The sequence below is a fragment of the Nannobrachium achirus genome, assembly GCF_963921795.1.
Source record: "Nannobrachium achirus genome assembly, contig: SCAFFOLD_393, whole genome shotgun sequence".
Lineage (NCBI taxonomy): Eukaryota > Metazoa > Chordata > Actinopteri > Myctophiformes > Myctophidae > Nannobrachium > Nannobrachium achirus.
In genome coordinates this window covers 2,359-15,000 of record NW_027665078.1, presented here as the reverse complement: position 1 = coordinate 15,000, position 12,642 = coordinate 2,359, and the positions used below count along the sequence as shown (strand labels likewise).

Below are 12,642 nucleotides of genomic sequence, written 5' to 3'. Positions count from 1 at the left end.
GTTCCTGATTCTGCTTAGCAAGCAAGCGTGTACAAAGTTCAGGGAACATATCAGAACGCTGAGCCCTTAAACGCCAAGTTTTACTGTATTCCATTTGTTGCAATAATCGGTTAAATCTACATTGACTTGAGGGTTCCTGACTAAACGGTGACAGAGTGCAATTGCACACTCTCACAGGGGGTCCGTGGCCTAATTGGGGGTTCTTGAAATAAAGGTTAAAAAGAAGTTTGAGAACCACGTTCGTACAGGACTGATGTCACATTATGTCTTGACTTCCACACGCGAGCCACACAGTTCTTAGAGCCCCACTCCGTTCTCGTTTCATTCTCCATCCCTTTCTGGTGTCTCCTTTCATAGCTCCTCTCTGTAGTATCATTACCTCCTGACTCATCTGGTTGCATCAGTTTCAGCAGCAAGCCTCTTATCCATGGCAGCAGGCCCAGCTAGCCGAGCAGAGCAGGGCGGCCCGTCCCTGTTTTTAGGATGGGTGCGGCTTTTCCCCGTCGGTCACCCCTTCTTTCAGGTCTCCATATGGGCACATTATAGTGCTTACACACGCGCGCACGCACACACATCAAGGATTGTCAGCTCCAGAGCGTAGCAGCACGGCTCCAGAGACGAAACCCAAGACGGCACTGAAAAGATGATCTATAAGCTAACAGCGCATGGTGCTGTGAGAGCTGGTAGATTATTTTCAGTGTGCGACACCCACACATAACTACGGATAAATCTGGCTTCTTGTTTTTACCGTTTGGCGACCACAACCAGATGTGTTCCGCTGGTTTCTGACAAGATAGAGTGCAAACGTATTAGTCCAGCGGCTAAGCAGAAGTGTGAGAGAGAGGATTTTTATTTTTAAATCAAATATTGATTTAAACGTGGTCAATTAAATTAAGTCACCTAATTTGCAGGAAATTACATCTTGCACATAATTCTAAATTCATTAAAACAATGTCCTGACAATCAAAAAATGTCAGAAGTTTTGATGGGGTGCCATTCAAATGTATGTTGACATGGCACACTGACTATCTAGAAAATAAAGACATGGCACTTCATTTCAAAAAGGTTGCTGAGCCCTGGAATGGAGCTTTTAGTCTGACACTTGAAACACCAGTGGAGATGTGGAACTGGATTCTGTTTGGCGGCTGGTCCAGAGTTTGCGGGATTCCTCTGTGATGTCATCACATTACATCAAGTTGCACTACAGACACAAGTCAAGTCGATGTTATTCCTAGAGCACAGTTAAAAACCACCAGGGTCGACCAAAGTGCTGCACAACATACACAAAACTATAGAAATAGACACAGTAATCATACAACAACTTCTGTGCATTTCAATCACGTGCCATAGATTACACATAGAAGGTCATTTAGCTTCATCATTGGGCTTAAGGCAACTTCGGCAATGGCAAAAAAAAAGTTGTATAATTTCTTATAATGGCTTTTTTTTTGCCGACGAAGACATGCCCAAAATAGGGACGACATATTTAATTGGTTAATAATGGACTTTAACAAAATTTTAGCTCCTAATTCTCCTATTCCCCTCTCTCCCTGTTTTTTGGGAAAATAGCCGATGTTACATATTCACAGGCAGGGCCATATGGTGGCTGCCGAGAGAGAGAGAGAGAGAGAGAGAGAGAGAGAGAGAGAGAGAGAGAGAGAGAGAGAGAGAGAGAGAGAGAGAGAGAGAGAGAGAGAGAGAGAGAGAGAGAGAGAGAGAGAGAGAGAGAGAGAGAGAGAGAGAGAGAGAGAGAGAGAGAGAGAGAGTCTTAGACACACAGAACTTACTGTTCTTCTAAACCTCCAGTGTTCTACGAGAAGGAGCAAGAAGGTTTGTTTAGTTTTACTCTTCCAGAGGAGAAGGGGAAAAAAAGAAGTCATTTCCTCTGCACAGAATCCTGTTACTTCACAGCACTTCTGTTTGTGATTGGCAGCTCGCTTTATGAATCCATCTGTTTGCCTCGAGTTCAGTGAACTTGTTCCAGAGGTTGGGGGAAGGAACTTTTTTTATTGACTCCCCCAAAGCTTGTGTTCCAATGAGGTGTGTGTGTGCGTGTGTGTGTCTCTGTCTCTGTGTGTGTCTGTGTGTCTGTGAAAAGACATGCTAGACATGCTAGCATGTTGCACAGCGAAAAAGAGCCGATCTACAAGCTTTAGGCTATTTTTGGTTATTATTTGGCGACCACAACCAGATGTGTTTCGCTGGCCTCAGACAAGATACAGTGCAAACATATTAGTCCAGCGGCTAAGTGAAAAATCACTTTATGATAAAAGCAGGACATTTGGCACTCTGTCACATCATGCCCTGAGGAACATTGTTGGTTATAGGTACAATAAGTGATTTTGTTTGTTCAAAATAAGTACTAAAAAGCTCCATATTCTGATAGTACTCATTGCTATTGAATGTTTGTTCAACAACAGGAGTCTCCATGTCTCTCTGTGTCGTGTTGTGAGATTAAACTTTGCTTTAATTTGTGGAGTCACCACCAGCGTCACTGAAGGCCTCGGTGTGTTTGTGAACGCTGTGGGCAGCATGTTGAATCCCTCTGCTGTCTGTTATCTTTATTTAGTCTGTATTTTAAAATACAGCCCTGTTCGGATGGTTCGCGTCGCGCCCGGTTGCACGTCGTCTCGTCTTTGCATTAACTTTGTATGTAATCGCGCCACTCGAACTATCCAGGTTTGAACGTACCATCAGAGTCAGACCCAAGACCATTCTGAGATTATAATTCCATGCTGTATTGATATGGTACCATATGAGAGATAAAAAGCAAACGTTGTTCAGAATAACAATTCCTGTTTTTTTTTTTTTTTTTGTAAATTAACTCATTCTCTGCATTTTAAATATATTTTTCAAGTGACTTCCATGTAATTCATAGTGCACGGATCCTGCATGCCCATGCATAGATCATGCACCACGTGTGTGCACGCTGTTCACAGCTTTCAAACAAAAAAAAATCGCTTTGAAATCCGTTCAGGCATTCATGAGATGGCAGCCATTATGTTTTTTTTTTTGTTTTTTTTTTCAATGTAAACAATGTTTGTTTGAAAGATGGGTTTGGTATGGGGGTCAAACATGCAATTTCGCAATCGCGATCATGCCTAGTAGATTGAAGGAGGTCCAACATTTTCTTTTCAAAAACGGCCCAAAACTCGGGAAACTCGGGCGTGGCAGTGGCGGGATACAGGAATAACTCGGGGAAACTCGGGAGGGGGCAGCAAATGAGTTAAGTAATGCAGATGTTTAACAATAATTTAACTCTGGACCCTTGCAGGTCCATTTGGTTTAATTTAACGCTACTCTCAAGAGTTAAAGATCTATAAGGGTCCATTTGGTCACCAGCTCTCCATCATTTAGCTGTGGGGACCACCTGGAACCCCTCAAGGACCACTGGTGGTCCCTGGACCACTGGTTGAGAAGCAGTGGTTTAGCCTAAACGGCGTGGCTGCGTGCTCCCTGCTCCTCTATGCATGAGTGATCATCAGGGGGCGTGTCGGTTCTAACCGCCTTGTTTTGCCTCCACAGGGGAAGTACATGGATATCGAGTTTGACTTCAAAGGAGATCCTCTGGGTGGAGTTATTAGCAACTGTGAGTACCATCAAAAGGAACGTCCCTTTTTTCCTTAATGAAATCCTGTGTCTGTTAATCAGGTCGTAGAATACGGCCTGGTCTATATCTCCTCCTAACCCATTCTGTTTTCTCCCTCATTTGCATTTTCCTGTGACTTTCTCCTCATTGGCTCATTTCGCCCTGTCATTCATATTACACACACACGCACACACGCTCACATCACCGCAGTTCATCGCCTCAAAGACAAACACAGTTACAAACCGCTTCTGCGTTGGGAGAAAAACCGACACCATCGTCGGTGGCCAAATCAATTGCTAGATCAAGAAGCAACGGTGGTATTAGCAACATATTTTAGCTTAATGCTGCAGTTTAAAAAAAAGTGTGTACAGAATAAAAATCAAATGTATTTGTCGGTGTAACTTATTATTATTCTTTGTTATGTTAAAGTGTGACCTGATGTGTAATGACTTCTAGTTTATAGTTTAATGAAATCCTGTGTCCTCAAAGATTTCAGACCATGTCAATCTTCTATAATTGAATGCATAGTTGACCGGCGTCGGTTAAGATAAGAGCAGACCGACGTCTGCTCTTATCTTCCCCTCTTGTGCGAAGCGACACACTCAGAGTTTGTAGATCTGATACTTTTTGATTCTTTTGTGTGACACTAGTATGATTAAGTAGGGCATTCATTTACAAAAACAAAAAAACTAAAAAACACAAAATGTTTGAATATGGAGATAAGTCGTTAACTGCCCGAAAGCAACAATATTGTTTTACATACGAACACACACACACACACACACACACACACACACACACACACACACACACACGCGCACACGCACGTGCACACAGGTTTGTATACATCACTTTTGGGGACATTACATAGACTTCCATTGATTTTCTTGGCCTTACCCTAACCTCTATCCCTAAACCTAACCCCTAACCCTAATCCTAACCCTAACCCTAACCCAAACCGTTAGTAGGTGGTCCCCTGCATGTGACTGTGTGAACATGTTTTAGTACCCGAAAGTGATGAAAACAAACACACGCACACACACACACACACCGCCCATACTGTGACCGGGTCAGTCATATTGGCGTGCTGGTGTTGCCCATCTATCCAGGCAGAAGATCAATAATGTTAACAGTCAATGCACAGACAGGGTCACTGTACACACACTGTACAGAACACTACTGATTCATCCATGTATTACACAGTGTGGTCGTGGTTCATTGTTGTGACCACCGTGCATATTTTCTCACCCTTTCTCTTCCCAGGACAGGCACCAACACCTTTTTTTCCTCCCCCTTTCTCCATGCTTTTTGGTTTGTCTTTTCTTCACATTGTTTTGTCTGTGAAGGCGTCTCTGTACCAGAGGTCATGGAAACAATGAGAGAGAGAGAGAGAGAGAGAGAGAGAGTCTGCTGACACACACCTCGGTTCATCTCACAGGCAGACAGGGCACTTAGGGATGGGACGATATGAAAATGTCATATCACGATTATTGTGACAAAATAAATCGCGATTTACAATATTATCGCGGTAATCAAAATCCATTAACCTGAGGCCAGGGGTGAGATGCCGTGGGCTCGGTTGGGCTCGGCGAGCCCAGACTTATTTAGCTGCATGCACGCGCGCCTCACATGCACGCGCGCCTCACATGCACGCACATGAATCACATGCACGCACATGAATCATCACGTCACGCATTTAGAGGGGCACAACTTCTAAAATCCATATCACACCACTGCCTGGGGCGGAACATTTGCCAAAAAATAGCAGATCTACAAGCTCACAAGGGCACTGCGCCTCTGTGTGGGACCTGTCTGTGTGCAGCCTGGCTGTGGACACAGATATACCAGAGTGTCTGCGTGTTCTGGGAGGGTTGCAGAGACGATTGACCTCTGATGAGGAGGAGGAGGAGGAGGAGGAGGAGGATAATGATGTGCCCGTGGGGGGTGCGTCTCTGTCTCTTATTTCAACCAAGTCAGCTGACACCATGTCTTTTGTATCCCCCCTAATATTCTGTCTCTCTCTCTCTCTCTCTCTCTCTCTCTCTCTCTCTCTCTCTCTCTCTCTCTCTCTCTCTCTCTCTCTCTCTCTCTCTCTGAGCAACAGTGATTTCACTGCACAGAGAGAGAGAGAGAGAGAGAGCGAGAGAGAGAAGAGTCTGATTCAGACAAACCCAGCACTCAGTAGTTTTGGTAGAGTAATGATAGTGTGGCGAGGGGAGAGAGTATTCAGCCAGCCAAACAACAAGCCCAAAAGCCCGTTAGTGCTCATTAAATGCTAGTCAAAACAACAACTCACAGGATATGGGAGCTTTCGTTTTAAAGCCCCCTCCCTCCCCCCTCCCTCCCCTCCTCGTCCCTGCATCGCTACTTTAATGTATGTTTGCTTATCTCAAGGAGCATATCCTGAGCACGGCGTGCCAGAAATACCGTTCAGGATGCTTTACGCAGCAAACCGGTGTAAAGATCTACTTTACTGTAGCCCTGCTCGCTGCAAAGCAATAACAACAAGAGAGGCCTGAGCTCGTTTTGGAGTCGTACAAAAGGTGGAAGGTCACTTCAGAAAGCCCCTCGGGGGGGAGACCGTCTCTGAACATTCTTTAAATCCCCCACCCCCCACCACCACTTCCTGCATCTTTTATAGGATGTACTGTTGTGTGTCGGAGCTTTTCACAAATAAAAAATGTTTCCAAACATGTCCAGGACGACGAAGCAGCAGACCAATGTTGTTTTTTTATCCGCAAATATTCACTTACGTGTACAGTAGCTGATTTCCAAAAAATAGCTAATCTGCAAGCTTTAAACTCTTATATACAGACATCTTTGAAAAATAGTCGGGGTTGCTCTGCGAGCAACTCGGCAGGGTTCAAATTGGATCTTTGAACCCTCACACTAGACGACATTTATACCCGAGAATCGCCCCCGATCTAGACGCAGTCTGCCCGATACTCGGGAGGGTCGTTAATTTGCCCTGATTATCTGCTAGTGTAAGGCCACCTTTAGTTTACTAGCAGCAGCATTGCTTCTGTAAATGAGTTGTTTTTTTCAAGCAGAAGCATCTTTGTCTATAAATGCACATGTGGAGTGGTCCTCCCCCACCCTCTCAGTGCCCGCTGAAAGGATGAGAGGTGAAGAGAGGTACCCAGAACACCATCATCATCATCATCATCATCATCCCACTCAGCTCCTCCAAAGGCACGTGGTCATTAGAAGAGCAACAACGTGCCTCTCATCTGGTTATAGAAATAGCTGTCGCTGTTATGAACCTGTTGTTAACTGTAGCTATCTCTCACATGTTGTTTGCTTTTGAGCCAGACACCTTTCTTAAAAACCAATCAGGGGTTTGATTGCGACCGTATATGGTCGATACGGCTGCTGTTTTTCACAGCAGCCATGTCGACATAAACCAGGGGTCTTCCACAGCGGGTCCGGGACCCCTGGGTGGTCCTCAGAGTGACAGCATTGGGGGAGGGGCACCAAATCTTTGTGTGATAGGATAATATTATTTTCTACATTAAACACTTGAACCCTAGCAGCATCCCTATTCAAGCATCAAGCAGATCTGTCGGCTATTTTCGGCAAAGAGGTGTGGTGTGGTGTAGAGGGGAACAGGAGCAGACCAAAGAGGTGTGGTGTGGTGTAGAGGGGAACAGGAGCAGACCAAGTACAGAGTGAAAGCTCAAGTTTATCAAGTAGGCCTGTTGACGGTCTAAAGGGGAATACCTCTCTTTGGCTTGCAGAGTACACCTTCATGATGTCACCGACCACATGACCCCACAATCACTTTTTTCTTATTTCTACAAAAATCTCCAAGGTATTTAGAACGGGTACACATTATTCTGTATGTTATTTTATGCTTTAACTATTGAAAAATAGCAGATATATAAAAATAGCAGATATTTCTGCTATTTTTGAAAAATGGTGAAAATTAGAATTTTGACTCGATTCTAGAAGTGTCTTTTGAATCCTTCTAAGATTTTTGGAAAAAGAATTCTATGTCAGCAATCTGGCCAGCCATCGTCAAAGAAAAGGTCCTTTTCACTTAAATGGAGCCCAGTTAGTCTGTTCTTGAGAGCCTACTATGTCAGTGGTGCTCAAACCTTTTCATGTGAAGGACCTCCAAAATGATATGTATTTGACCACGGACCCCCATCTCAAAATATTACGTTCCAGGGACCACACAGAAGCAAAATTTGAGTTACAAACGTTCACTTTAAAAATACATATATTCAAAGATTTGCACACATGTTCACGACTTTTTTTTTTTCTGAAAAGTTTATCCTGCTACATTGTTACTTTCAGAAGCAGCTCTTCATCTTGATCAGGGTGAAAGTTTCCTTGCTGTGAACGGAGCCTCTTTTCCTTCAGCTCGCTGGCTGTGCTTAGTGGACCACTGCAGCTGAAGAAGCTGACGTTTGATCTCTTCCTCAAAGATTTCCTGTCACGCCCCAGTACCCACACGGCACACACACACACACACACACACGGACTCGGTTGTCTTAGCAACGTCACTGTTTGTTCCCACCACTAGGAGCCCATCCCAGCTCCAGATGGGAGCTCCTGGGTGTTGGTATACTCTTACCCCAGGCCACCTTCGCCGAGTCACCACTTTTTAATATTTCCTGACCTCCAGCTTACCTTCTCATATAGTTTCCCTTCTTGCTGTCTTCCTCCTCCGTTTACAGACCTGCTGTTTCATAGTTTCATCCTCCTCATTTTCATTTGTTTTATTTATTTATTTTTTGTCTGTTTGTACTTGGTACCATTTTAGTAATGTTTATTGTATATGTTGTTTTTCCCCCCCCTTTTTTATGTTGCTTGTTTTCTGTGTTTGGACTATGGATGGAAATTGGCTAAACCAAGCGTATTTGCACGCCATTGTATGTGTGGTGTTCATTAATACAGTATGTGCTGTCCCGTCCGAATAAACATATTACAGATCTGCTGGAGAAGTCTCTTACTGTATGTCTCCTAGTTAATAATACTCATAATGTTTACAGATCTGCTGGAGAAGTCTCTTACTGTATGTCTCCTAGTTAATAATACTCATAATGTTTACAGATCTGCTGGAGAAGTCTCTTACTGTATGTCTCCTAGTTAATAATACTCATAATGTTTACAGATCTGCTGGAGAAGTCTCTTACTGTATGTCTCCTAGTTAATAATACTCATAATGTTTACAGATCTGCTGGAGAAGTCTCTTACTGTATGTCTCCTAGTTTAATACTAGTCACGATGTTTACAGATCTGCTGGAGAAGTCTCTCAAGGCCGGTCCTTACACTCTCCGAAACCAAACTTTTCGTCTGAGATTTTCTACTTTCCGGCTCGCAGCTTTTCGGAACTCTAATTCGGGGCCGGGGGGTAATGCTTTTCAGACGTTCCGAGTGACGTCATTTTGTAGTCGAACCGGACCTTTCTGACAAAAGGTTCGGTTTCGGAGAGAGAGTATGGACAGGCCTTTATTGTATGTATCCTTAAGAACAATCATGATGTTTACAGATCTGCTGGAGAAGTCTCTTATGTCTCCTAGTTCAACCCATTTAGAACGGGTACACATTTTGTGTGTCATTATTTTATGCTTTAACTATTGAAAAATTGCAGATATACAAGCTCACAGAGTGCCGCGCTGTGAGCTTGTATATCTGCTATTTTTCACTGGTTAAAGCATTCAATAATTCTAGGACTAAATGGGTTAATAATAGTTATGCTGTTTACAGATCTGCTGGAGAAGTCTCTTATGTCTCCTAGTTTAATAATACTCATAATGTTTACAGATCTGCTGGAGAAGTCTCTTACTGTATGTCTCCTAGTTAATAATACTCATAATGTTTACAGATCTGCTGGAGAAGTCTCTTACTGTATGTCTCCTAGTTAATAATACTCATAATGTTTACAGATCTGCTGGAGAAGTCTCTTACTGTATGTCTCCTAGTTAATAATACTCATAATGTTTACAGATCTGCTGGAGAAGTCTCTTACTGTATGTCTCCTAGTTAATAATACTCATAATGTTTACAGATCTGCTGGAGAAGTCTCTTACTGTATGTCTCCTAGTTAATAATACTCATAATGTTTACAGATCTGCTGGAGAAGTCTCTTACTGTATGTCTCCTAGTTAATAATACTCATAATGTTTATAGATCTGCTGGAGAAGTCTCTTACTGTATGTCTCCTAGTTAATAATACTCATAATGTTTACAGATCTGCTGGAGAAGTCTCTTACTGTATGTCTCCTAGTTAATAATACTCATAATGTTTACAGATCTGCTGGAGAAGTCTCTTACTGTATGTCTCCTAGTTAATAATACTCATAATGTTTACAGATCTGCTGGAGAAGTCTCTTACTGTATGTCTCCTAGTTAATAATACTCATAATGTTTACAGATCTGCTGGAGAAGTCTCTTACTGTATGTCTCCTAGTTAATAATACTCATAATGTTTACAGATCTGCTGGAGAAGTCTCTTACTGTATGTCTCCTAGTTAATAATACTCATAATGTTTACAGATCTGCTGGAGAAGTCTCTTACTGTATGTCTCCTAGTTAATAATACTCATAATGTTTACAGATCTGCTAGAGAAGTCTCTTACTGTATGTCTCCTAGTTAATAATACTCATAATGTTTACAGATCTGCTGGAGAAGTCTCTTACTGTATGTCTCCTAGTTAATAATACTCCTAATGTTTACAGATCTGCTGGAGAAGTCTCTTACTGTATGTCTCCTAGTTAATAATACTCATAATGTTTACAGATCTGCTAGAGAAGTCTCTTATGTCTCCTAGTTAATAATACTCATAATGTTTACAGATCTGCTGGAGAAGTCTCTTACTGTATGTCTCCTAGTTAATAATACTCATAATGTTTACAGATCTGCTGGAGAAGTCTCTTACTGTATGTCTCCTAGTTAATAATACTCATAATGTTTACAGATCTGCTGGAGAAGTCTCTTACTGTATGTCTCCTAGTTAATAATACTCATAATGTTTACAGATCTGCTGGAGAAGTCTCTTACTGTATGTCTCCTAGTTAATAATACTCATAATGTTTACAGATCTGCTGGAGAAGTCTCTTACTGTATGTCTCCTAGTTAATAATACTCATAATGTTTACAGATCTGCTGGAGAAGTCTCTTACTGTATGTCTCCTAGTTAATAATACTCATAATGTTTACAGATCTGCTGGAGAAGTCTCTTACTGTATGTCTCCTAGTTAATAATACTCATAATGTTTACAGATCTGCTGGAGAAGTCTCTTACTGTATGTCTCCTAGTTAATAATACTCATAATGTTTACAGATCTGCTGGAGAAGTCTCTTACTGTATGTCTCCTAGTTAATAATACTCATAATGTTTACAGATCTGCTGGAGAAGTCTCGCGTGGTGAAGCAGCCCAGGGGAGAGAGGAACTTTCACGTCTTCTACCAGCTGCTGTCCGGAGCCTCAGACGACACGCTGAGTAAGTCCGGAATGAGGCTTAAAGGAAACATTAAAATATACAAAATAAATATGCACATTGCCACGTCATAAACCTTTGTATATACACACACAAACTCAAAAGTGATTACTCAAGTATTCAAAAGTACAAATGGCGTACAGAAGTTCATAAATTGTCCAGTCGTCAGAAATGTCCAAACATAGCAGATCTACCAAAAGAAAGAGAGAAGAAAATCCAAAAATGCACATTATTCCAGTACTCAAGTAGATGTACTTAAAGGGCAACTTTGTTCTTTTACAACAAGAGTTCATATTTTAGATTGTAATTTAAGAAAACAAAAGATGAGTGTTAAATTTACTGCTTTCTATTGATTTCGCGATTTTAATGACTTTGAATTCAGTGGTTGGGAGCATGTGTACAAGTGGCTAAATATGTATTTTTAGACACAATAAGCGATTCCCAAGATGCACCACAATCTTTCATGGGCAGATGTGACTTATGAGGGCTAGTCTTGTTACTGTAAAGAAATCGGCGGCTTATTGTGTCTATTATTTAGCCACTTGCATGCATGCCCCCACTCACTGAAATCAAGGTAATTAAAATCGCTAAAACGATAGAAAGCAGTAAATGAAAACATTTTAACACTCATCTTTTCTTTTCTCTAATCACTAAAATATGAACCCTTGTTGTAAAAAAAAACAAAGTTGTCCTTTAAGTTACTGTCCACTACTGCCAATGAGTTCTATTTCCTGCCGTACCACTCGGTCCCACCTGGATAACACAAACCAGTCCAAACAAAAGATGAGGAGCCAGAGGAACCTGTTCCCTGGGAGTTTAGTTTCATCAACCTGGGTCACAGGAGAACAATATAATGGCTTTGATGCATCACAGTTCTACACCGAGGCCTCCATTCCACTGTAGTGTTAAATCTGTTCAAATCAAACTTAACCATGGTAGGTTTGATTTACCGGTATTACATTTGACTTTTGGCAGGATGCATAGTTTATTTTTTATTTTGTTGTGACATACAGAAAAGTTGAAGCTGGACAGAGACTTCAGCAAGTACAACTACCTGAGTCTGGACTCGGCAACGGTCAATGGTCTGGATGATGCAGCCAACTTCAGGACTGTCAGGGTGAGGCACACACACACATGCACACACACACTGTACACATAGACATAGTACACATACACACAAATGCAAAGCTTAGTCCTTTGTCACTGTCTGGCTCAAAGAGGCCAGGGTTAATGTAGAGTGCAAACAAAGGTAGAGAGGGAGAGTGGGGGAGAGAGAGAGAGAGAGAGAGAGAGAGATGCACTAAGAGGCAGTGGCCTCTGGTTGGCTGCCCCGGTGTGTCATCATGTCAGCTGACACAGCCCTCCCAACTCTACTAGATGAAATGAAAACCAAGAGGAGAAGCCCTCCACTCACCGCCTCCCCACTGACTCTCTGTTCTCAAACATCTTCATGTCGAAGACACCCAGATTCATAATGTATCTGTCTCCAGATATGTGTCTCCGGCCCCCGTCCCTGGACCCCGTCCCTGGACCATGTGTCCCCAGACCGTGTTTCCCTAGACCCGGGGTTTTCAAAGTGGGTGACGACGGGGCACCCTGGGGGT

At 42.4% G+C, this 12,642-nt stretch overlaps 1 protein-coding gene across 1 annotated transcript in view; it reads left to right on the top strand.

Annotated features, from left to right (window-relative positions):
* The window catches only part of LOC308280629 (unconventional myosin-Ib-like), a gene marked incomplete at both ends in the record, with an annotated part of 53,027 nt that extends 40,872 nt beyond the window's left edge, over positions 1–12,155 (top strand). Inside the window, 3 exons of the mRNA XM_080754958.1 lie at positions 3,526–3,589; positions 10,943–11,041; positions 12,052–12,155. Coding sequence (XP_080611084.1) covers positions 3,526–3,589; positions 10,943–11,041; positions 12,052–12,155 — 267 coding nt within the window. The remainder of the gene's footprint in view (positions 1–3,525; positions 3,590–10,942; positions 11,042–12,051) is intronic.
* Between the last annotated feature and the right edge of the window lie 487 nt (positions 12,156–12,642).